The 21,293-nt window shown below is 37.7% G+C and overlaps 1 protein-coding gene across 1 annotated transcript in view; it reads left to right on the top strand.

Annotated features, from left to right (window-relative positions):
• The first annotated feature begins 615 nt into the window (after positions 1–615).
• Positions 616–21,293, top strand: part of si:dkey-11f4.7 (piezo-type mechanosensitive ion channel component 2) — a 50,502-nt gene continuing 29,824 nt past the window's right edge. Inside the window, exons 1-24 of the mRNA XM_061736557.1 lie at positions 616–679; positions 1,623–1,718; positions 4,322–4,423; positions 4,553–4,598; positions 6,142–6,301; positions 6,400–6,616; positions 6,725–6,938; positions 8,005–8,182; positions 8,779–8,877; positions 9,063–9,104; positions 9,201–9,333; positions 9,551–9,705; positions 11,860–12,126; positions 12,502–12,610; positions 12,832–12,953; positions 13,142–13,201; positions 15,070–15,218; positions 15,327–15,491; positions 15,781–15,822; positions 17,705–17,737; positions 18,106–18,218; positions 18,554–18,729; positions 18,872–19,048; positions 20,562–20,726. Of these exons, the coding sequence (XP_061592541.1) occupies positions 616–679; positions 1,623–1,718; positions 4,322–4,423; positions 4,553–4,598; positions 6,142–6,301; positions 6,400–6,616; positions 6,725–6,938; positions 8,005–8,182; positions 8,779–8,877; positions 9,063–9,104; positions 9,201–9,333; positions 9,551–9,705; positions 11,860–12,126; positions 12,502–12,610; positions 12,832–12,953; positions 13,142–13,201; positions 15,070–15,218; positions 15,327–15,491; positions 15,781–15,822; positions 17,705–17,737; positions 18,106–18,218; positions 18,554–18,729; positions 18,872–19,048; positions 20,562–20,726 (3,084 nt within the window). The remainder of the gene's footprint in view (positions 680–1,622; positions 1,719–4,321; positions 4,424–4,552; positions 4,599–6,141; positions 6,302–6,399; positions 6,617–6,724; positions 6,939–8,004; positions 8,183–8,778; positions 8,878–9,062; positions 9,105–9,200; positions 9,334–9,550; positions 9,706–11,859; positions 12,127–12,501; positions 12,611–12,831; positions 12,954–13,141; positions 13,202–15,069; positions 15,219–15,326; positions 15,492–15,780; positions 15,823–17,704; positions 17,738–18,105; positions 18,219–18,553; positions 18,730–18,871; positions 19,049–20,561; positions 20,727–21,293) is intronic.

The raw sequence follows: 21,293 nt of genomic DNA, 5'->3' as shown, positions 1-21,293 counted from the left end.
CCGGGTCAAAATATGATGAGCAAGCCTGATGTGGGGAAAAAAGGAAAAAGGAAAAAATAATACATAAATAGATTTAAAAGATAAAGATACAATAGAAAAAGAGTCTTGACCATACGTTAAAAAAGACTTTGAGTGAGAGTATTTTTTATGTAATGAACCAATAATTGCAGAGGTATCTGGACGCAGCTGCAAAAACATGCACTGGTTTATAAAAGGCTTTTTTGTTTTCAGTAACACAATAATAACAGCAATTCTCCTGTGTGAAATTTGCAGCAACATGAGCGTAGTATCAGAGATGCTGTGTTACAATGCATTATTTCGTAAAAAGGCAGAGAGGGAGGGAGAGGAGGGTGTGACGGTAGAATTCAGATTTTCCCTCTCCCTGCTCTCATTTTCATCACGGTGCTGCCCGTCACTGGACGGACATCATCCCTCTTGTTACTATTTGAGTGTGCGGGACTTTTCACTGCTGTATTGGAGGATGTTTTGGCAGAAACTCCTCTTAATTTTCTGATAAGAAATGTCTATGCGGGTCAGGGTTTCTTTCCACATTTCAAAGGTATTTAAGTGATAGTGTCTGAAGGGGCTGTGGGGTGTCCCTGACACCGAGGAGACATGGCAGGCGACCTTGTGGCTGGGATGCTCTATAACTTATTACTACCGCTTCTCCTGCTGACTGGTAAGCTGTTGACTATTACAGTTATTCTACTCATGTATTTTATTTTTGCCCACAGTCATGAAGTCCAGCCTTAATGGGTAGGCGTTTGTTGAAACTGCAGTATTAGATCTTTTGTCAAAGTTCAGACTAAAGTACTGCTAATCTCTCGGTGTACATTGAAAGTTTTAAATAATTAATAGAAGCTGTAGTAAATAAATCAAGGTCTTTACTTGCTATTGCTGAGGGGAGGAATTTTTGCTGAATTGTTGTGAGGAAACACAATAAAACAAGAATCAATGGTAATTTATGAATATGGCTAATTCTCCTTTTGCAGCCTTCATCAAAACTTATTTGGACCATACTGAGAAGACAAACTAAATCTGTCTGAGGTGTCTAGTGTGATTTCAGTGGTATTGGCACCTGAGTAACTTAAACTTTCTCTCAATTTTTTGTCACTGTGGACCACAGTTTTAAAACATTTTTCATTTCTTTCTACGATACTTTTTGGTGATAATTTACATTAGATAAAAAATATAGTATTCATACAGGGTAATTGCTCTTTTACCTTTTAAAAATGGCAATACTTTACCACAATTGTACTAGTTATATAATTGAACTTTAACAGCTGCTGTTCGTAACATTAACAGCAAGTGTCTTGCATCAACAAATAATTCAATCAACAATTTTCTTCAGCATTTTTAAGGTTAATAACGTTATCGAAGATTGGTTAGATTATTATAAATCAAATCCATTTAGTCATTAAATTAATTAATTTTCTTTTTCTTACTACAGTAATTTTATGTCAGTTCTTTTAAAACCTGGTGTTATACTTTACACGTGGCTGGTGACAACTTTCCTTATTTGTTACCTAGATTAAGGTGGAAAGAGGCTGTTTTGTTTTTGTGAATTTATTAAGAGCATTTCCATCCAACCTGACATCTTTTTCTTCCCGTCTTCCCCAAAGCCTCTTCATTCCGCTACAATGGTCTGTCAGTGGTCTACTTTGTGTTCTTGCTTGCCGTGCCGCTGCTGCCCAACCCGAGCCTGGTCACCCTCAAAGGTCAGTGGAGCTCCACCAACTAATGGCATATTTATGATTTCCCATGTCATAGACCTGATCCAGGCCATACTGGGCCATAAAACGGTAAACATGGCTGGCCAGGCTGTGACCCACTGACTGATAGTGAATGTAATAGTCTTGGTGCAAACTAAAGGTACATCTAAATGATGGACTTCATTTAAGTTCATTCTCTGGTTTCAGCTATTTATTTATTTATTTATTTATTGATGTATTTATTTATGTATTTATTTATTTATTTATTTATTGTCTACATTTTACAAGTTATTTTACCAAAATCAGAGTATAACATTGAGCAATGGTAAATTCTGTACTGAGATCAATGGCAATGTCTTATTTTGAAGCATAGCAAGAGAAAAAACATTTATTTAAAATTGTGTATTGTTAAAGATGATTAATTTGAAGTGGCTCTCGCGGTATTCTGTTTAACTGCATGGTAAGAACTAACTTGAAGGTTAAAATATTCTCTAATTCATACTAATGATTACTCTGAATCTGATGATTCTCAATAACTTTCCTCCTCATATCTTTCAATTTTGGCATGGAGTGCTTAGAATGAGATACTTCTAGTCGTCTTCATGACCTTGAAAATAATTCAGTTTACGTTATGGATGGTAGTAATAAGAAATGGGTGCGTCCGTCTAAGCCAACAAATACTTTTTTCAGGTACTACAAATTAGCATTCAGCAAAACATTTCCTTCAACATAATTACCATTTTAAATTGGTGTTCTGAATTAACTTGAGGTACTTTTACTGTCTGTTAGACTTAGACTGAAGGATTATCAGTTAAATATGAGATACACATTAAAAGGAAAAAATCAGGAAGAGATTCCCAAGTATGGTTCCCGTTCATGACCTGATGATAACAGCAAAAGGTTATTGCTCATTTTTTAAGTTGTTAAGTCTAGATTGATTTAGTAAAGCACAAAAAAAGGGTCTGCTGTTTGTGTGTATGTGTGTGTGTCTGCCGTCTCTTTATTGATTAATGCATTCTGATGAATTAAAGTATCAGTTCCCCTCCCTCAATGTACTTTGTAAAGGGGGAAGCGGTTGGAATGATCAAATCAATTATGCATAGCCTGGTAATTACAGCAAGGAATTAAAAGTTGTTATGTCAGCATTCTGACAGCATTTCCACCATCTCCACCTTCACCACTCCATCTAAAAACCGATGGCCTTTCAGCTTCACGGATCCCAGTTATTTTCATCTCCCTAATACGATCTTGCTCCCTTTGGACTAAGTGATGAAGTGTGGGCATCTCATGTGTGTGTGTGCGCAGAGTATGTATCTTTGCAACCAGCTATACTTGGGAGAGTGTGTTTGTGTGTGACTATGTAACTTCCTTGTTAGGAAGCAGAAAGGTTTAAGTGAAACAATGCTTTTAGTAAAAATGGTGAACATCAACAACACATTTGCTGGGTCAGCTAATGTGTAGCCGCATCAGCGATTAATGCTTTGTGTCTTCAACACGATGATTACACGAGTGAAACTCAAGACTAACATTATGGAATAGTTTGTGTTCTTGAATTTCCAACCAAATTTGATCCACCAGTCAACTATTTTCATGATATATTTTAATTGAAGACTAATAAAATAGCAGAAATGTACAAAGATTTGTAAAGTGATGTTCTTAGTCATCACTCATTGACCAATATTTGTGTCAAGATAAAAATGAAGACAATTAGTGACTTCAAGGAGCACTGATGATTGCAAAATGACTGCAAAAAACTATTTCCTTCATATGTAAGACGAGGATTTATTTGAGTAATCGAAATTCTCTAATGTTTTGAACAATGTCTTGGAGAAAAAATATAGTATCCATCAGTTACTATGTGATAAAGTACATTTATCAGCATTTTACTTTAAATGAAAGGATTTAATCTCCCTGAAGGAAACAAGAAATGATTGTTTTCCAGCTAAATTTAGCCCGAACCGCCATCCTAGTTCCTTTCTTAGTCGATATAGAGACTTAGTCTCGTTCCTCTGGATTTGACCTGTGGACGTGATTGTTCAGACATGCAACCAACCAGAAAAATGAAGCATTTGATTTAGGCAGAGAAACAACCAGGCGGATATAAACAAAAAAAGAACCAAAATGCTGTGGGGTACGAATATGAATGACTCTAGCTGATCCAAGGTGTTGGCAATTCTGTGGCCATCACTCTTGTTTTTAACGGTGAATCTTTTACACTCCTGTATAAGTCATTACATAAATCCTACATCCACTAAATTGTGATTGGTTTGATATATTCTGTATTTGTGGACATGGTTGTGAAGAGAGGGGGTACCAGACCAATTTTATTCAAAAAATATTTCACCAAGAAATTCGGGCCATGCTAAACAAAAATCAACTGCAGCTGACATGCTCTTTTAAAGGTTTCACAGAAAAAAAAAAATACAAAAATCTTAAAATTCAACCCAAAAGCTCATAATTACAACTGGCTTATATTCACTAAAAGATTGAAGAAATTCAGGCTTACTTTGACAACATTTTTTAATTTTCTCCAAAATACAGTATATGACTTTTAAAGTGCATCACATTTTTTTAAGTTTACTTACTTAATACTTTGCTGCCCTCCTAAGGTAATACAGGCCACTTCCTGCGGATGATCATCTACACTAGTGTGACTTTCCTGAGCCTCCAATGCTTCATGCAGATTCCCTTCGCCTACATACCCCCATCAGGTAGAAATATTTCAGCATCGGCAAGCAAATAATTAAATGAAAATAATTTTTATGTATTTTTGCATTCATGTTTTTTGATTTGTATGTATTTTTGCATGTTTGTATTTATGCATTAATGTTTTTCAACAGTAAGTGGCATCTGGGAAGATTTCCTCTACCACCTGGGCATTGTAAGGTATGAATGCACACTTGTCTATCATCATTATAAAATCAGTTACTAGGGTTTTTTTTTAATGGCAAAAGGTTTAAAGTTCCTATAGTACTGCCTGTACTGCAAGCTACAGTCACCAATCATGAGTTGCCAAACAAAGGAGAGTAGATACTATATGTACAACAAAACATGGCGATGCCCCCACACAACCCCTTTTCCACCAAACCGGTTCCAGGGCTGGTTCTGGTTCTGGTTCTGGGCCAGTGCTGAGTTTGGAACCAGGCTTTTTGTTCCCACTGACAAAGAACTGGCTCCGGGTTGGAAAATACGGTTCCAAGGTAGCACCAACTCTGTTGGGCTAGACCAGGGGTCGGCAACCCAAAATGTTGAAAGAGCCATATTGGACCAAAAACACAAAAAACGAATATGTCTGGAGCCGCAAAAAATGAAAGCCTTAGAATGAAGACAAATGGTGAAAGGAGAAATGTCGAAAAAAAGTCAAAATGTGGAGAAAAAAGTCAAAATTTAGAGAAAAAAGTCAAAATGTTGAGATTAATGTTGAAGTACAATCTCGAGAAAAAAGTTGAAATGTTGAGAAAAAAGTCGAAATGTCGAGATTAAAAAGGAAAGGAAAAAGGAAGAAAAAAAAGTGGAAAAAAGGAAAGAAAGAAGAAAAAAGAAAAAAAACAAGAAAAGAAAGAAAAAAAAAGAAAAAAAGAGAAAAAAGAGAAAATAAAGACAAAGAAAGAGAAAAAAAGAAGAAAAAAGGGAAAAAAGGAAAAAAAGAAGAAAAAAGCAAAAAAAACAAGAAAAGAAAGAAAAAAAGGGAAAAAAGAGAAAAGAAAGAGAAAGAAAGAGAAAAAAGGAAGAAAAAAAGAAGCAAAAAAGAAGAAAAAGGGGAAAAAAAGGAAAAAAAGGTCAAACATTTTTGAAAAAGCTCCAGGAGCCACTAGGGCGGCGCTAAAGAGCCGCATGCGGCTCTAGATCCGTGGGTTGCCGACCCCTGGGCTAGACAAAAGAACTGCAGCTAACGTTTACGTAAGCGGAGGGGGGCAGTTATTAAGACCAACGACAATAGCAAGACTGCGAGACGGCAACATTTTCAAATAAGCAAATTAGTATGGATGCAACAAAGCAGCAGTGGTTTGAGGAGGAGACAACCTGTCTTTTAGCGATATGATCCACGGATGGTGCTACATGGACCAAGTCCATATTAGAGCAAATACCAATGCAAACGCAGGGACGTGACTGACGTTTGCAGCGACTTAAATGACGTTTACATGGACGTAATGACGTGGCTTCCCTTAGCAGCTGAGCTATGAAAAAACAAACTGGTTCTCAGCTGGTTCACGTACCCCTTTTCCACCAATCTGGTTCCATGCTTCTGGGCCAGTTTGGAACCGGGCTTTCTGTTTCTACTGATAAATAACTGAAGAAGGTATACATTTATTCCAGATCGTCACATTTTATGCCAGAAGTACTTCCTTAGCAAACAAAGTTCATTTCCAGAAAGAAAAAATATCACTTTCTTTGCAAAATATGTGTCTTTTTTTTCTCTTTTTTACAGATTCAGTTCGGTTGACGCTGGAAATGTTGTCCGTCTCCTGGCCCCAGATGTGGGCCTGATATTATCTATTATGTTCCTACTGAACGTTTGCAAAAAAGTCCTACGCGCCGCGCCGCAAGTCAGCCTCCACGAAAATGGAATCCTGCACTCAAATACTGAAGTAACTGCACACACAGCACACACGTCGCTTAAAAAAAATGACCTCTCATATTAATGCGGCAAAGTTATAACAGATCGATTGTTTAATGGCTCTTACAGGATACAGAAACCTCTGAGACAGAATCGGAGGAAGAAAGTGACACGGAGGAGGGGTCATCTTTTGACAGCTCAGAGCAGACTACTGTACCGGTTCAGTCAGCTCCACCGCAGTTTGTCCAGAAGCTGATGATGTTCGCTGCCGGACTCAGGGTGCTGCTGTCAGCAATCATGAACACTGCAGGGAAAGTTGTGGTAACCCTACTGCTGGGACTAGCAGGTACATAACATCAGCTATCATCCACATATACAGTACTTTGTCTTCTCTTGTGGTCACTTCTCCTTTTCCTATTTGCGCATCAGACCATCTGCATATGTGTGTCTGCAGGTATTACCCTGCCCTCCCTCACCTCGGGAGTGTATTTTGGGGTGTTTCTAGGGCTGGTATGGTGGTGGATATTCAGTCGTTCCATCAGCATGTTACTCTTCAGTTCCCTGTGTGTGCTGATGGCCATCTTCAGTGGTGGACACCTGCTGGTTCTGTACATATATCAGTTGCCTCTGTCCCAGCAGCTTATACCACCAGATGACATTTATCCCAGGTAGAAGAATTAAACAGATAATCAGACTTATTCCTGTTCCACTTTCATTCTTTCTTTCATATATATATACACCGTATTTTCCGCACTATAAGGCGCACCTAAAAGCCTTCAATTTTTTCAAAAGCTGACCATGCGCCTTATAATCCGGTGCGCCTTATATATGGATCAATATTGAGCCGCAACTTCACCCACTTCTTGAAGTGATTTTTCGTCAGATCAGCCTTCCGCATCAGTTCTGAAACAGCTTTTTTTCTCTCTTCTCCCTCTGGATATTTTTCAGCAAAGGCTCTGTGTGTATTGTTGAAATGTCTTGCGACATTTGACCGTTTATTGTTAGACAGTTTTTCTCCACAAATTAGGCATACTGGTAGGCCAGTCATAAGAGGTAAATGCAAATGAATCTGCCTAGGCATCATTGAATGTTTGATTTTCTTCAGATATTTTTCTTTTCTTACATTTCTCCATACTTGGCCTTGCTGGGGTTGAAAGTCGTGACGAATGGATGGCGTTTTGGCGGGTATACCAGCTTTCGCGAGTATGACGTTTAGTTTGAGCGACGAAAAACAATAAAATATATCTATTCTAATATGTCAAGATCACAATAATCTTCCAATTTAGAACTAAAATATTAAAGAACTAACACAAATAAAATACACTTCAATTAAATACTTTTTTTTTTTTTGTAATTTATTTTCCCAAGCTACTCGGAGCGGCAGTATAATGATGAAAGAGCTGCTCCGGAGCCGCGGGTTGCCGACCCTTGGTCTAATGGATGCCAAACGTAACCCCAGCCTCTACTGTAGCGCCTTATAATGCAGTGCGCCTTATATACGGAAAACAGTTTTAAAATATGTCATTCATTGAAGGTGTGTCTTATAGTGCGGAAAATACGGTACTTATTCTTACTCCTTTTCATGAGATCACATTTTATTTTTCAATTTTCTCTGCATCTCTGTCTCTTCTCACAACAAAAATAAGTTTCCCCACTGAGGGAGAAAATAAAGGATATCTTATCTTATCTTATCTTATCTTCTCGTTCATCCGGTCTGTCTTTCCGGTTCCCCAGGTTGTTTGGTATGACAGGAGTGATCAGAACCAGCATTTCAAACCCTCACAGTCTTGATCTGCACCCTCATGTTTCCTGGCCGGACTTTGTCAACCCTCTCGTTCTTCTGCTGCTCTACTACACGCTGGTGGCTCTGCTGCACAAATGGGTCCACATCAGAGAGGAGGTGTGTCAGACTGCAGGGGAGCTCTGTTGATCTGTGCTGACGATCCACTGGGTGGCTTGTGGTAACACTTTACAAGAAGGCACACAAAATGTTGCCTAATTACTGGGAAACAAATAAGGAACTAACCAGTACTTAACCATTAGTGAATGGTATTAATTAAGCAACATTAACTGAACATTACTTTACTTACAACCCACTGGGGTACTTTCATGTTCATTACTGATTAGTTCCTCATTTTTCCCATTATTTAAGCAACATTTGATGCACTTGTTGTAAAGTGTTGCCAATTTTTTTCAGACTTTTGCACACATGGGCTAAAACTAAATTGTAGTGTATTACGCTGTAACTATAAAGTGCCACCAGTATGGCAGGGATTCAAGCAAAGTCAATGCACCAAATATTTGCTTTTTATTAGGTCTGAAGATGAATCCTTATTCTTGATTGAAGGCAAGTCATTTCCAGGTTTCAGGCTTTTTAAGTTGTTGCCAGTCTTAATAGACACTACAAGGGCAGCCACAACCAGGGAACGAGCATTGCAGATACAAGTTCTACTACTTAAATATCATTAACTTACCTGACTGGCTTTGAATACCATTTGTGTTGTTCAGGAAATTTCTGATGGTGACAAATCTGAGAGTCATTTGGAAAGTCCAGAAGGTCCTCCAAGCTTCTCTCGGGTCATCTACATCTCAGGGGATAAGCAGGAGGTGACCTACAAACAGAAATATGTATCTTGTCTGTGTAAAATTATTATTATTACTATTTTGAAGACATTTTGTTTCAGATCATAGCTTGTTTGTTATATCACGTATCCCGCACTTGCTTATTGGCAGTTGCTTTCACAAAATAATTTTAAGTTATATGATTCACTTATTATTCCTCTTTTATTTAGCTTTTGAGCAGCACAGATGATGATACCTATCTGCCTGATGACGTAAGTGATTTTTACCTTAACATTAAGGTTGTTTTGAAAGGTTTTTCATACCAACAACTTGAACATGCTGCTATAAAATGTGCTCTATCCCTTCAGTCAATGATATTGATGACTGGAAGTTCCTGGCAAACTATCCACAGCAACAGCCATGGATGTCAGTTAGTGGAGCCAAGTTACACAAACGGTTACCCTCCACCACATTATGAAAGCAAAGACTCCTTTTCACATGGTAATCTCAGATAAAAAGATATAAAGCAACTAAGAAATACATGTGGCATGTCCTGAAATACTATCTTCCCATTAAATAGCTGACAAACACATCATCAAGTCTTTTAGTGCTGTTCTTGGTTTGTCTGGTGTATTCTTTTAGCAGATTAATGTGATTCTTTAAGAAAAAAAACTACAACAGCGTGTTAATATTACAATTTCTTCCTTTCTTGTGTCAGCCACAGAAAGCGAGGGAGAAATCGGGGAAAAGAGTGAAGAGTTCTCAAAGACTCTGACAGACACCTCACCTCCACCCTCAGGACCGAGTGGTCTGGTCGTCTTTGGGAGGCTGTTGCAAAAACACAGCTACATTAGCGCTCTTATCACCATGATGGTAAAGTACAAACCTTAATCCTCATTCATTGAAGTTTTGATTTTGTTTGCATACTCACTACGCAACCAAGCCTAGTAACATCAAAGTTGTCCATAGTAGAAGAAATATTTCTGGAAAAGTACCGTATTTTCTGGACTATAAGCCGCACCTGTATATAAGCCGCATCTGCTCTATTTAAAAAAAAAAGATATGTAAGCCGCAGATATTTCTGTTGTTAGATTAGATATTTACCACATGTACAGAAGGATTGTGAACTGTGAATGATGTACATGTTTGTACCTAAATAGATCCTTACCTTACAGTGTCTTTTAACACGGCAGCAACTTTGCTGATTAAAACGGGACAGAACCAAGAGAAAATAACGGTATTTATTATCTATGTATCTGTTTGAAATCTGCTTCTACTTCTATCTGCTAAAGAAGAAGTAGCGTATTTTTCTTTGCATTTATTTTTTCTTAGTTTTTATTCTAATTCCGGTTAGCACTCCCCCGAGCGGTGGAAGAAAAATCCACAGAATAGCCGCACCTTTGTATAAGCCGCACGGTTCAAAACCTATGAAAAAAGTAGCGGCTTATAGTCCAGAAAATACAGTATTTCTGGTGGCAGACTCCCGTGACCCTGCACAGGATTGAACGGGTATAGAAAATGGATGGATGGATAGTTCTGGTGGTCCCATAAATAAAGTATACCCAGCAAAGCACGTTTACGACTTCACTGGATTTATTCTTAAATTATTTACATCTCTATTGCCACAATAATCCACTCACTGAGTCAGTCAAGCTATTGGCAACAATTTAGCTAAGGATTAAACTGGAGTTTCAGATAAATCTGAGTATACATGCACAAGAAGACGATCGATTATTGAGTGAGGTGCGTTCCACTCTGCGACGCTAGGTGGCGCCACACGCACTTTCGCGTTGGCATTCTTTCGGTACAATTAGTAAACAAGCGGGAAGGAGGACAACAACATGTGAAAAAATGGACGCTAATGATGCAGCAGCTCTGTGTATTTTGCACGTACTAAGCCTGGTCATGTCTCCCTCTTCTTCTTCTGTTACCGTGTTGTTGTGATGCCATGATTGTTATTATTCCCGCGCCTCGTCACTTCCGGAAGGGGGAGTACCGGGGCGGTCAGTAACTCCGCTAAGGGGGCGGTCAGTAGCTCAGCTAAGCGTGGGTTTTAAGAGCCGGAATAACTCTAATTAGGACCGCATTATCTGGCACTAAAAGCTTGATTTCAAGAGCTTCAGTTCAGTTTGACTACAGCCCGGCTAAGGTGGCTTTTAAAAATTCGATATCGGTTGAATTAAGGCAACAATTCGACTTTCTGTTACTGCATGTAAACGTACTGACTGGCAACAATTTTGAGTTTGATGCCTTAACCAAAGATGATTAATGAGGTAAAAAGGCAGAAAATTCAACCGCCAACCCAGAACCATCATAAGAGAAAAGAGGTGTTAATAAGATGGGAGTTGAAAAAAGTAGCTAGTGCAGTGATTTATCAGGTAGGCCAAGGTAAAATGTTGAACAAACATTAAAAAAAAACTCAGCTGGCAGTGGTGATTAATTTCCATATCAACATCCCTCTTTAATGTTTTATCTTTCATTTAGCTTTTTATTTTTTGTAGCTGATTACTATCATGACGTGTCAATGGTTGTTAGTTTATATGTGGGTTTGTGAATAAGAGGGTGTAGATAATGGATGAAAGATTTATAATAAAGGTGAACATTTCTTCTTATGTAAACAACAATCTTACAGACTGGTAAAATTTTAGAACCTAGAAGAACCAGAGAATTGTGGTCAAGATTCTCAAGTTTTACACATGTCCACACATAAAAAGACTTACAACACTTAACAGCTAATTTTTGTTCATTTTTGTTACACTTCCTTTGAAACGATTAGTAACAACAAACCAGTTGGGTACATTTAAACTAAAACAACAAATTTATTTTGAGTAAAAATCAAAAACTAGTTATTATGGGTGTATACCGAGCAAAGATGCGCTCAGTCTACAGCAGTTTCATAATATGGCTGTATTAACAAAATTAAATAACTGAACAAATTTTAAGCTCTGATTTGTTAAATTGACGGGTCTAGTTTTTTAGCTAAATTTGTCTTGTCAAAACCAATAAGCTGTCATATAAAACTTTCAGGTGTGGAGCATCACCTACAACAATTGGCTGACTTTCGCCTTGCTTGTATGGTCCTGTATCATTTGGATGATGCGTGACCGGCGGCGTTATGCCATGATGTCTGCCCCGTTCCTCGCCCTCTACGGCACCGTCCTGGTGGTGCTGGGCTTCCTGAGCGGGCTGCGTCTCAGCCGGACTGAGCTGTACCCTGGACTGCCCCCCACGGTCATAGTGGACTTTGACCTGAACAGTTACCACCCTGCACCCTGTATCCACCTCGGAGCCAAGGTGAGCAATGCCAGGGAATCTGGCATAAAGGCCTCTTTTACAGCTTTTCCTCCTTATCTCAGCTAAACAGCAACAAACCAGTGACAGCAGTAGAATGAAAGCATATTTCCCCCTCAAAACTGTAAAACCGTATCTCCTCAGTTCATAAACACTAAAGCTTTTCTTAAAAAAGAAGTGATGCAACCCACTGTCAAATATTGCTTCAATTTAAATCAGACAAGATTACATTTACTTCAGTTTAATTTGATAAATGCAAGGAAACCACGTGTCAAACGTTAGCTATAAACACTGACCAGAAAATTTGAAACATAAAATTGCTCATAATTCTGGATATTGTGCTAATTTTTATTTCTTTTAAATTGTTGTTTGCTGCAGGTCTTCTACACCTTAACTTTTTGGGTGATGTTTCGTCAGCAGCTGAAGGAGAGGCAGGAGGCGCAGATGATGAAGGGGGAATCTTTAGATGAAGTCAAAACCATGTCACGTAATATATTTTTTGATTTTATCTGAAAACTAAGGCTTCTATAACAGAAAAGTGAAATTTAGTCCTGTAATAACTTTGCGCTCAAAAGTTAATGCAGTGGTATCTTAAGATTTTCTCCTTGTTTCCCTTTTATCTTTATCCATATCCATTCCTTCCTTCCTTTCTACTTTCCTTCTATCTGTCCTTCCCGTATGCACTCCTCCTTGTTTCGTCAGTATCAGTGGAGGAAAGTCAGCCGTCACCTCTGGTGGCGTTATTGATCTCAGGTGTAAAAGGAATGTTGGTGAAATACTGGATCCTCTTCTGCTGCTCGATGTTCTTTGTGGTCAGCTTCTCTGGAAAGGTATGTAATGACTACAGTAATTTCAATTTCAGTATATATGTGCTAAGTCAGACATCATCTCATCAAGTGCTAAAAGCATTCATTCATCATGTTTTCTTAGTATATTTGCACACGTGAAACCAGTGAAAAATCATTACCCATCATAATGATTTTATTTTATGTAAACAAATCCTGTTTCACTCATTCAGGTGGTGGTCTACAAAATCCTCTACATAGTTCTCTTCCTTTTCTGTGTTGTTCTCTACCAGGTAAGTACATCTACTTTCTTATTAAACGGACAGCTACCTCTTATGAAATCTCCATACTGACGCAATCCAAAACAGCAATGGTTTCCTAAGTTGAAAAAAAACGTAAGCACCCTCATCCCGATGCCAGCAAAATGATAATTAAGGGCCTTTTCAGACAGAATAAATACATTAAAAAAGATAGAAATAAAGCACAGTAAAACTGTCCAGAGCAAAAAGAGGGCGAGCAGAGTAGGGGCAGGTGAATTTAAGATTATTACGATGTTCATCGTCATATAACTCATCATATTGCTTTAAATGCACAAAAAGCTCCCCAACACGCACACACAAGATATTATAGAATTATGCCATATGTAAACTAATTTACTGTAAGACATAAAGCAAATATTCACATTGAAGCAAACTGAGCATACATTTTTGATAAAAAAAAAGAAAAAAAAAAGATTTCAACCACAGAAGAAACACCAAAAAGTTAATATCTGAATTAAAGAAAGGTTCTGGAATTAAAACAACTAAAACATATGCTGCTAAAAAAATAAAGGGAACACTCGAACATCACACAATGTAACTCCAAGTCAATCACACTCCAATTTGCACGTGAAGGCCACACACACTACTACCGGTAAATCTCATTTTGACGTGTTTTAAGGACTTTACATCGAACTTGGATCAGCCTGATGTTTGATTTTGTTGTCAGCACATTCAACTATGTAAAGAATAAAGTATTTAATAAGAATATTTCATTCATTCAGATCTCAGATGTCTTATTTTTGTGTTCCCTTTATATTTTTAGAACAGTGTGTATTATTAGATGCTAAGGTGCTTTCATAAGGGATCAAAACAATATGAATGAAAGCAGTTTTGAATCAGAACAGAATATTTATTTAAATAATTAATATTTATTTTACAGATTTATCTGCAGGTTGTTGATTTTAAAATATACTATTACAAATATACTGTATATGCACACCTTTACTGTATAGAGTCAATAAACTGTGGAATGCAACATTGCATGGGCCAATAAATGGAAAAATATTCCACTTTTATTGTTAAATTGTTGTTCCATTACTTATCATAAGTGAATCATTTAAATGTCATTTGTTGATTAAACATTCAAAATGTGTGCAATGCAATTGAAAACTGTGCATAAATACTTCGAAACAATGGGCCACTCCTTGAAAGTATTTTTCAGGTGAAGATATTGATTATGAGTGATAACCACATACCCGTTCTTTTGCTGCTGTTTTTATTGTTTTTTCCCTCCCCCCCTATTATGTTTCTGCTGACCTTTTAGAGAAACAGTAGACACTTACAGGAAGGCCTAATGGCTGTGGAGATGACATGAGACAACATTATTTCTCTATTAAGGCAACATCAGCACCACCATGGTGTTTTACATACCACATGGATGGTGGAAAACAGGCAACAGAGTAATCTGTAGATGATGTGATTCAGTTTACCGGCATGTGTTTTCACAAGCTTTGTCTCAGGAAGGGAATTTAATGCACTGCAAAAACATCCCCTCTTGAAATAATCCTTAATGTTCCTAAATCTAGTCAAAACTGTCTGATTATAAGCAAAAAACCTCTGCCAATGAGGAAAGTAAAACACATTTTTGGCTACAATTCTGAAAACTAGCAAAATAGTCTAAAATCTAATGTTCTTGAAACAAGCCATTTTACTCTCTTAGAAATAGGTTTCTGAAGTGTTCATACACACTTATTAGAGATCCACACTCCTGCAAAACTGCTGCATTTGAAAGGAGTTTATACATTTACTTTACATTTACTGTACTAAAATGTTTTCAGGCCACCATTTTTGAAATGGGGAACAAAGTTTGTCCTTGCGTACTCTGCTTCCTCTCCCTTCAGATCCGGTACGATGTTTGGCGTCGGGTTTTGAAGACGTTCTGGGCAGTAGTAGTGGGTTACTCCATGGTTGTGTTGATAGCCGTCTACATGTACCAGTTTAGAAGTGTATCTGCACTTTTCAGACAGATCATGGGCATGTCAGAGGACGGGTAAGTCTTTTATTCTATTTACTTATTTATTAACATGGTGCAAGAAGAAACTCCACTATTTGTCTTAGATTAATTTAATCATATTGTTCTTCCCTTGTCATTTTTCAGCCTCCGTGACCTGGGTTTGGAAAGATACAGCACAGTGGAGCTGTTTGCGCGTATTTTGCTTCCTGCTGCATTCCTGTTGGCTTGTATCCTCCAGCTGCATTATTTTAACTCAGACTTCCTGACTCTCACTGACCTGGACAACGTACCTGTCCGGCTGACCTCCAGGTGAGACGGATTTGTTGGCAGGGATAATTTTATTTTATTGACACTCACTTTATGCATAGAAAGTACATAAGAGATAACTTATCTTTTCATTTATGAAAAACTAAATGCAAAATGTATTGTAGGTATAGAAAACTTTATATTTAATAATAAAATATGTCTTATTTTTGACTGAAAAGGCTTTTGTTTAGTGTACTTAAAAGCGGTCAAGCAGTGTGGTCAGCGTGAGTGTCTTTTATACACGTTTAGCACAAAATGTAATTCATTTCAATGTGTGTGCCTCATCATCTAGAGAAGAAGAGCTCAAGACTTCAGTCGGTGTGGTAGCTGACATGTAAGTGCTGCATTTTACTCTCTTGTAAACTTCTGCATATTTCAGATTTTATGCCTTTTGACTCACCACTGATTGTGTTTCACATTGTTTATTTTATTGCCTGAACCAAGGTTGAACCAATATCTCTGATATTCAAGGTCCTTGACTTGATTATTAAATTAAACAACTCTGGTTTAGGCATCTAGTTCAACGCTAGAAAACAAGATTAGACAATGAAATACTTCTTTAATTGTGGCAATATTCACTGTGGCGATACAATTAGCAACAGCCAAGTACCTAAATGGGAAATATTTGACACACTGAAAGATTTGGGTATATGAGAGCAAGTGTCAGCAACTGAGGAATTAGAAATTTGAGAGCAACACATCATTCAAAAAATCTCAAAAAATAGTTGACTTCTCATTCTAATGGACAAAATAGTTCATAAATAAGTTCATAAATGAAAGAATCAAACATGAAATTAAAAGGAAGAATTGTTGTATTTGATGTACTTTCACATCTTTTATGTGACCATCACCAGTTGTTGGTTCAGTATTAAAATAAGAATAAAACAATTTAGCTTGTTGAGGGTTGTACATATAAAAGCAGGCTCTAAAGGAGAAAAGTGTTAAAATTATATATATATGCATTGTATTATGCCTGTTATAATACTGAGTGGATTCTGGTGGGGTGTGTTACGATGATGCCAAGCCTTTTGCCTTTCCAGTAAAAGGTATTAAATGCTGAATTTAAAGAGTAAAAGCAGCAGTGTAGGATTAACAGGAGTCATTGGAAACAGATTGTGGAAATGTGGGAGATTAAAGAGAACGAGGTTTATGTCATCTGTATTCTTTGATGCTACATAGCAGTCGGTAAACCTGAATTTAGCTGTATCATCCGGTTTTGTTAGAATATTAGATTCAAATATATTGATTGTATTTGAATATTTGGTATGGAATTATTTTTCTTTTTTTAAGATAAAGATGAGTTCCCAGATGGACTCATCTGGGGTTATCAGAAATACTGCCAAATCTGTTAATCAGATTGTGGGATGATGTTTGGGAGGATGCACCAGGATCAGCAATAACAACAATACAGATTCATTTTTATGGGGTTTTAACTGGTTTTATAGCCTAAAATACTGTCACTCTGTGTTCTCGGTGAAGAGAGTGATTCTATGTAACGTGCAAAAATAAACTGTTACGATGGGAATATTTGCCTGATCAAATCATACCTTTAGTGGTGATATAAGATACTTAAGGTCTGTCATCCAGAATGTTAATCCATTATGTGAAATAAGAGTAAAAATGGTTCTATGAGGTGAATGCTAGAGCTTACCCTGTCAAAAACCCTCTCAGAGTGTGTGAAATGTAGTATTTGCATATGTTTAAATTATTAAGATGAATTTTAAATTTAAGATGGATCTGAGAAGACTGAATTTAGGTACACGGTTTTAGTTTATTTTTTTCTGATGAGGTGGGTAGGGGTTTGAGATCAAACAGTTGCTTATAAAATGTTCTTTTTTTCCAAACTATTCCATCATTCTTTTTTTATAGACAAATGGTAGGCAGGCTAAGAAAAAAATGCAGATTCTTGTTCAATATTGAAGAACATGAAATCTTTGCCTTTCAAAAGCGAGGTATCAAAGTGGAAGATTAGGATCCTGCTCTGATACAATAATCAGTGGATGTTGGATTCAGCTATTCTGTTTGTGACTGAGCTGCTAATCAGAAAACAGTATTTGTGAGGAAGGATGTGTTGTGTTAGTACGAGTAGTAAGAATGCAATAATCATTAGTTTGAGTAGTCACTGATGGATGAATCATTTGACAATATAATTTCTAACTTATCATTACTTTAGCCGGTACATTAATATCATCCATACCTTCTCATCCCATTGCTAGCATTAAAGAAAACATTGAGAAGTTTCAGAAAAGGTAAGACTCTTGTTTAGATTTTAGATTTTATTTAATGGATAAGTTCTAGTTTTTATTTATTTCATTACTTAAAATAAGTTTTGGCTTCTTTTACTTTTTAATGCATTTTTTAAGCAAATTTTATGTAAAACACTTTGACTTATCTTGTACATGAAATGTGCTATACAAAGAAAAACTTGCCTTGCTTTGCCTTGCCTTTGAATGTTGCTGTAAATTGCAGTTTATGAGCTGGACCTCATTATTTAATTTCTTTTAACTAATCATATGGATGTTATTCTGTAAAATTGCCCCTGAATATGTCACTGATTTATAAAGTGTGGAAGTAAAAAAATATAAAACAAAAACCAAAAACTGTTGTGTTCCAACAGACTTGTGAAGGAGCAGCTGGGAACTGCGAAAAGTCAGGACACTTTGGATAGCATCGACCTGCAAACCTCCTCTGAGAAAAGTGCTGAGGAGCAGGATGAGACAGAGGGAGAGGGTAACTTCTGCACAGGATCCAAAATAGATTTCCAGTTTCCTTTTGTTCCATCAGTTGGGAGTAGTAAACTGATTTCGCATTACATATTTATGCTCTAAACCAGCAATACAACTATGAAATAATGGCTCTCATGCAAACATTACTGTGTCTGTTAAAAACATTTGGAGTTTGTTAAGTTTGTTACTGATTCAAGGAAGTAAACACTGAATATTTATGTCTTTTCCAGTTACAGAAATATGGTCATTTGAGCTTTACTACAACGGTTGCAGTGGTGTACTGTAATGCCTTCTCTGATGTCCTTTTTCTACCCTTTTATTACCACCCTTTGCTCTCAGAAAGTCAGCCAAGCAGTCGTGAGGACAAATGGGTTTTAATTGTGGACCAGGCGAGCCTGCTGTTCATTCAGGCTGTGTCTGGAGTGTACAGGCTCCAGGAGCTGATCTGGAGACTGATGGAGCTCCACAACCTCAAAATAGTTTCCTCTGGCATCATCTGGGTGTCCCTACAGGAGGTGGGATGTAGGATCCATATACCTGCGTGCATGAAAATGTTCGCTAGACAGACATCACAGTTTATTATAAAGAGACAAATTGAATATTAATCTATTGAAGTGGAAAAAAAACTATATTAATGTTTAATTTCTATTTCCACAGGTTTCCCTGATGAACTTCCTTTTTCTGGTTCTGTGGGTGTTTGCCCTCCCGTTTCCACGGATACGACCTTTGTCATCCAGTATCTCTGCTGTCTGGGCCTGTGTCATGGTGGTGTGCAAGATGTTTTACCAGCTCAAAGTCATAAAACCTCTAGATTACTCATTCAACTGCACAGCTGTGAGTTTATGTCTAGATGCATATATATATCCAGCTTTGTATTTACATGCAGGTCTATATTTTCTGTTTGTTTTAAGTTTTATTTTAGTCTGTAACTGTAATAGTGATGTTTGAAGTCTGTATGCAGATGTTAATTGTTGTAGAAATTCTTTTGTACCCTACATCTTTCATGTAAGGATAAAACGTTAGTTCAGTGTTGCACCACCAGGACAAATACTGCAATATTCCTTCTGGATCTGAGGTTCAAATATCAGGCTATTCTCTCCAGCACCCTGGCATCAACTTGTGGTCCCAGAGTTTTTTTTTATACAGTTTTAAAAAAAACGGGAATCCCCATCCTAGTCTCCCAATCCAGAGGCGCTGCCTTTTCCATGCAAAGTTGCACAGACTTGTACAGCTAGACCAGGGGTTGGCAACCCGTGGCTCTAGAGCCGCATGCGGCTCTTTAGCGCCGCCCTAGTGGCTCCCTGGAGCTTTTTCAAAAATGTTTGACCTTTTTTTTCCTTTTTTTCTTCTTTTCTTTTTCTTTTTTCCTTTTTTCTTCTTTTTTTTCCTTTTTTCTCTTTTTTTTCTTTTTTTCCTTTTTTTCTCTTTTTTCTTCTTTTTCTTCTTTTTTCTTTTTTCTTCTTTTTTTCCTTTTTTCCCTCTTTTTCTCTTCCTTTTTCCTTTTCTTTTTAATCTCGAAATTTCGACTTTTTTCTCGACATTTCAACTTTTTTCTCGACATTTCAACTTTTTTCTCAAAGTGCATAATGGAAAAAAAATCTACCCCCAGTTATAACTAATACAGAAACATGCAGCATGTGTTGTCTTCATTCTAAGGCTTATACAAGACCTTTCATTTTTTGCGGCTCCAGACCTATTTGTTTTTTGTGTTTTTGGTCCAATACGGCTCTTTCAACATTTTGGGTTGCCGACCCCTGAGCTAGACAGGCTAACAACCTTCCAACATGTTCTTTCTTAAATATGCAGAGTTTAAGCCAATGCCCATGCTCCACCCATCTCCTATCACACCTGATGTTTTTTTTTCTTCTCCTTTGTGTCAAAGTCAACCTGACTATAGCTTGCTGGTATCCCTTAAACTCCTGCACAAGCCACACTTTCAACAGCTGGACATTGAACTACCAAGGCCTAGTCAACGATGCACCGGTCCAAAGTAGGAGAATGGTCCAAAGTAGCTAATAAGGTTGCTATAAGACCTAACCTCCAGGTGTCTGTTGAAGAGCCTATCCTCTTGTCACCTGGATCTTGTGTGAGGGCATGGCGTCTTTAATCCAAGTGAGCTGCATGGGTGCCTCCATGTGTGTATCACCGGACTTTTTTTCATGACGCTTTTTCTGACGCCTTACAATTTCCCTGGAGTTACCCTGCCAGGGCTTATTTGCCGCCGACAGCATAGCTCCTATTGTTATGTTTGGGATTAATAAATGAGTAATTAATCTGTAGCCCTGGAAATACTAAAATACAATAAACCAAAATGCATAATTAAAATGTTGTTGTTTGTGTATTTCAGGGTTTGCTGTCCTCCAACAGCTCGGGGTCGAACGATGAAGCGGAGCTGAGGGGAAACATGGTGGAGCTACTAAGGAGGTCTATACTCTATATTGAACCTGTTGACCCCGTCTACTGGTGCGGAGCGCTGCTGAAGTGTGAGGGCAGGATCCTTCCCTGTCTGAGGGTGCGGTGACATGTGCCAAAGTTTTGTTTTTGGAAAAAATCTTTCACATTTCTTTCTTCTTCTCCTGCTGCCAAAAGAACTCTGATCAGTCAGAGGATAGAAAAAGGTGATCTGATGGCGTCCTGGACCGCCTGTCACCCAGATGTTAGCAGTAGATCCTTTTGGTCTCGTATGTTTTGAGTCTCTGTGGAGTCTTGGTTCACGCACATCCGGAAAGATTAGTGCCAGGAGGTGACGTGAGCAACCAACTCTCTTAGTTGTGTTCTTTGATGGTTTCGAAGCAGTTTTTTGCAAGCCTTAATCATGTCCTGCCACTGAAATGCTGGTGACAAAGAGGGACATGATTGCTTTGCAAAAAATCCTTAAGTACGCTGAAACTATGAAAGCAACTTTCATGGAAATTCTCAGAGGAGCATTGCATCGTAACAAGAAGAACACCACTTCTCACCCTGGATGAGACTGGTGATAATGTTACGGGTGATTGCTGGATACTCCAATTCTCTACTATTGAAGCAGGCTGAGGACTTGTAGGACATTCAGTTGTGTTTTACTTGAACTCAAGATACT

The sequence above is a fragment of the Cololabis saira genome, chromosome 12 (genome assembly GCF_033807715.1).
Source record: "Cololabis saira isolate AMF1-May2022 chromosome 12, fColSai1.1, whole genome shotgun sequence".
In the NCBI taxonomy this organism is placed as follows: domain Eukaryota; kingdom Metazoa; phylum Chordata; class Actinopteri; order Beloniformes; family Belonidae; genus Cololabis; species Cololabis saira.
The sequence above is the reverse complement of the archived record's forward strand: the minus strand, read 5'-3'. Positions and strand labels throughout refer to the sequence as shown.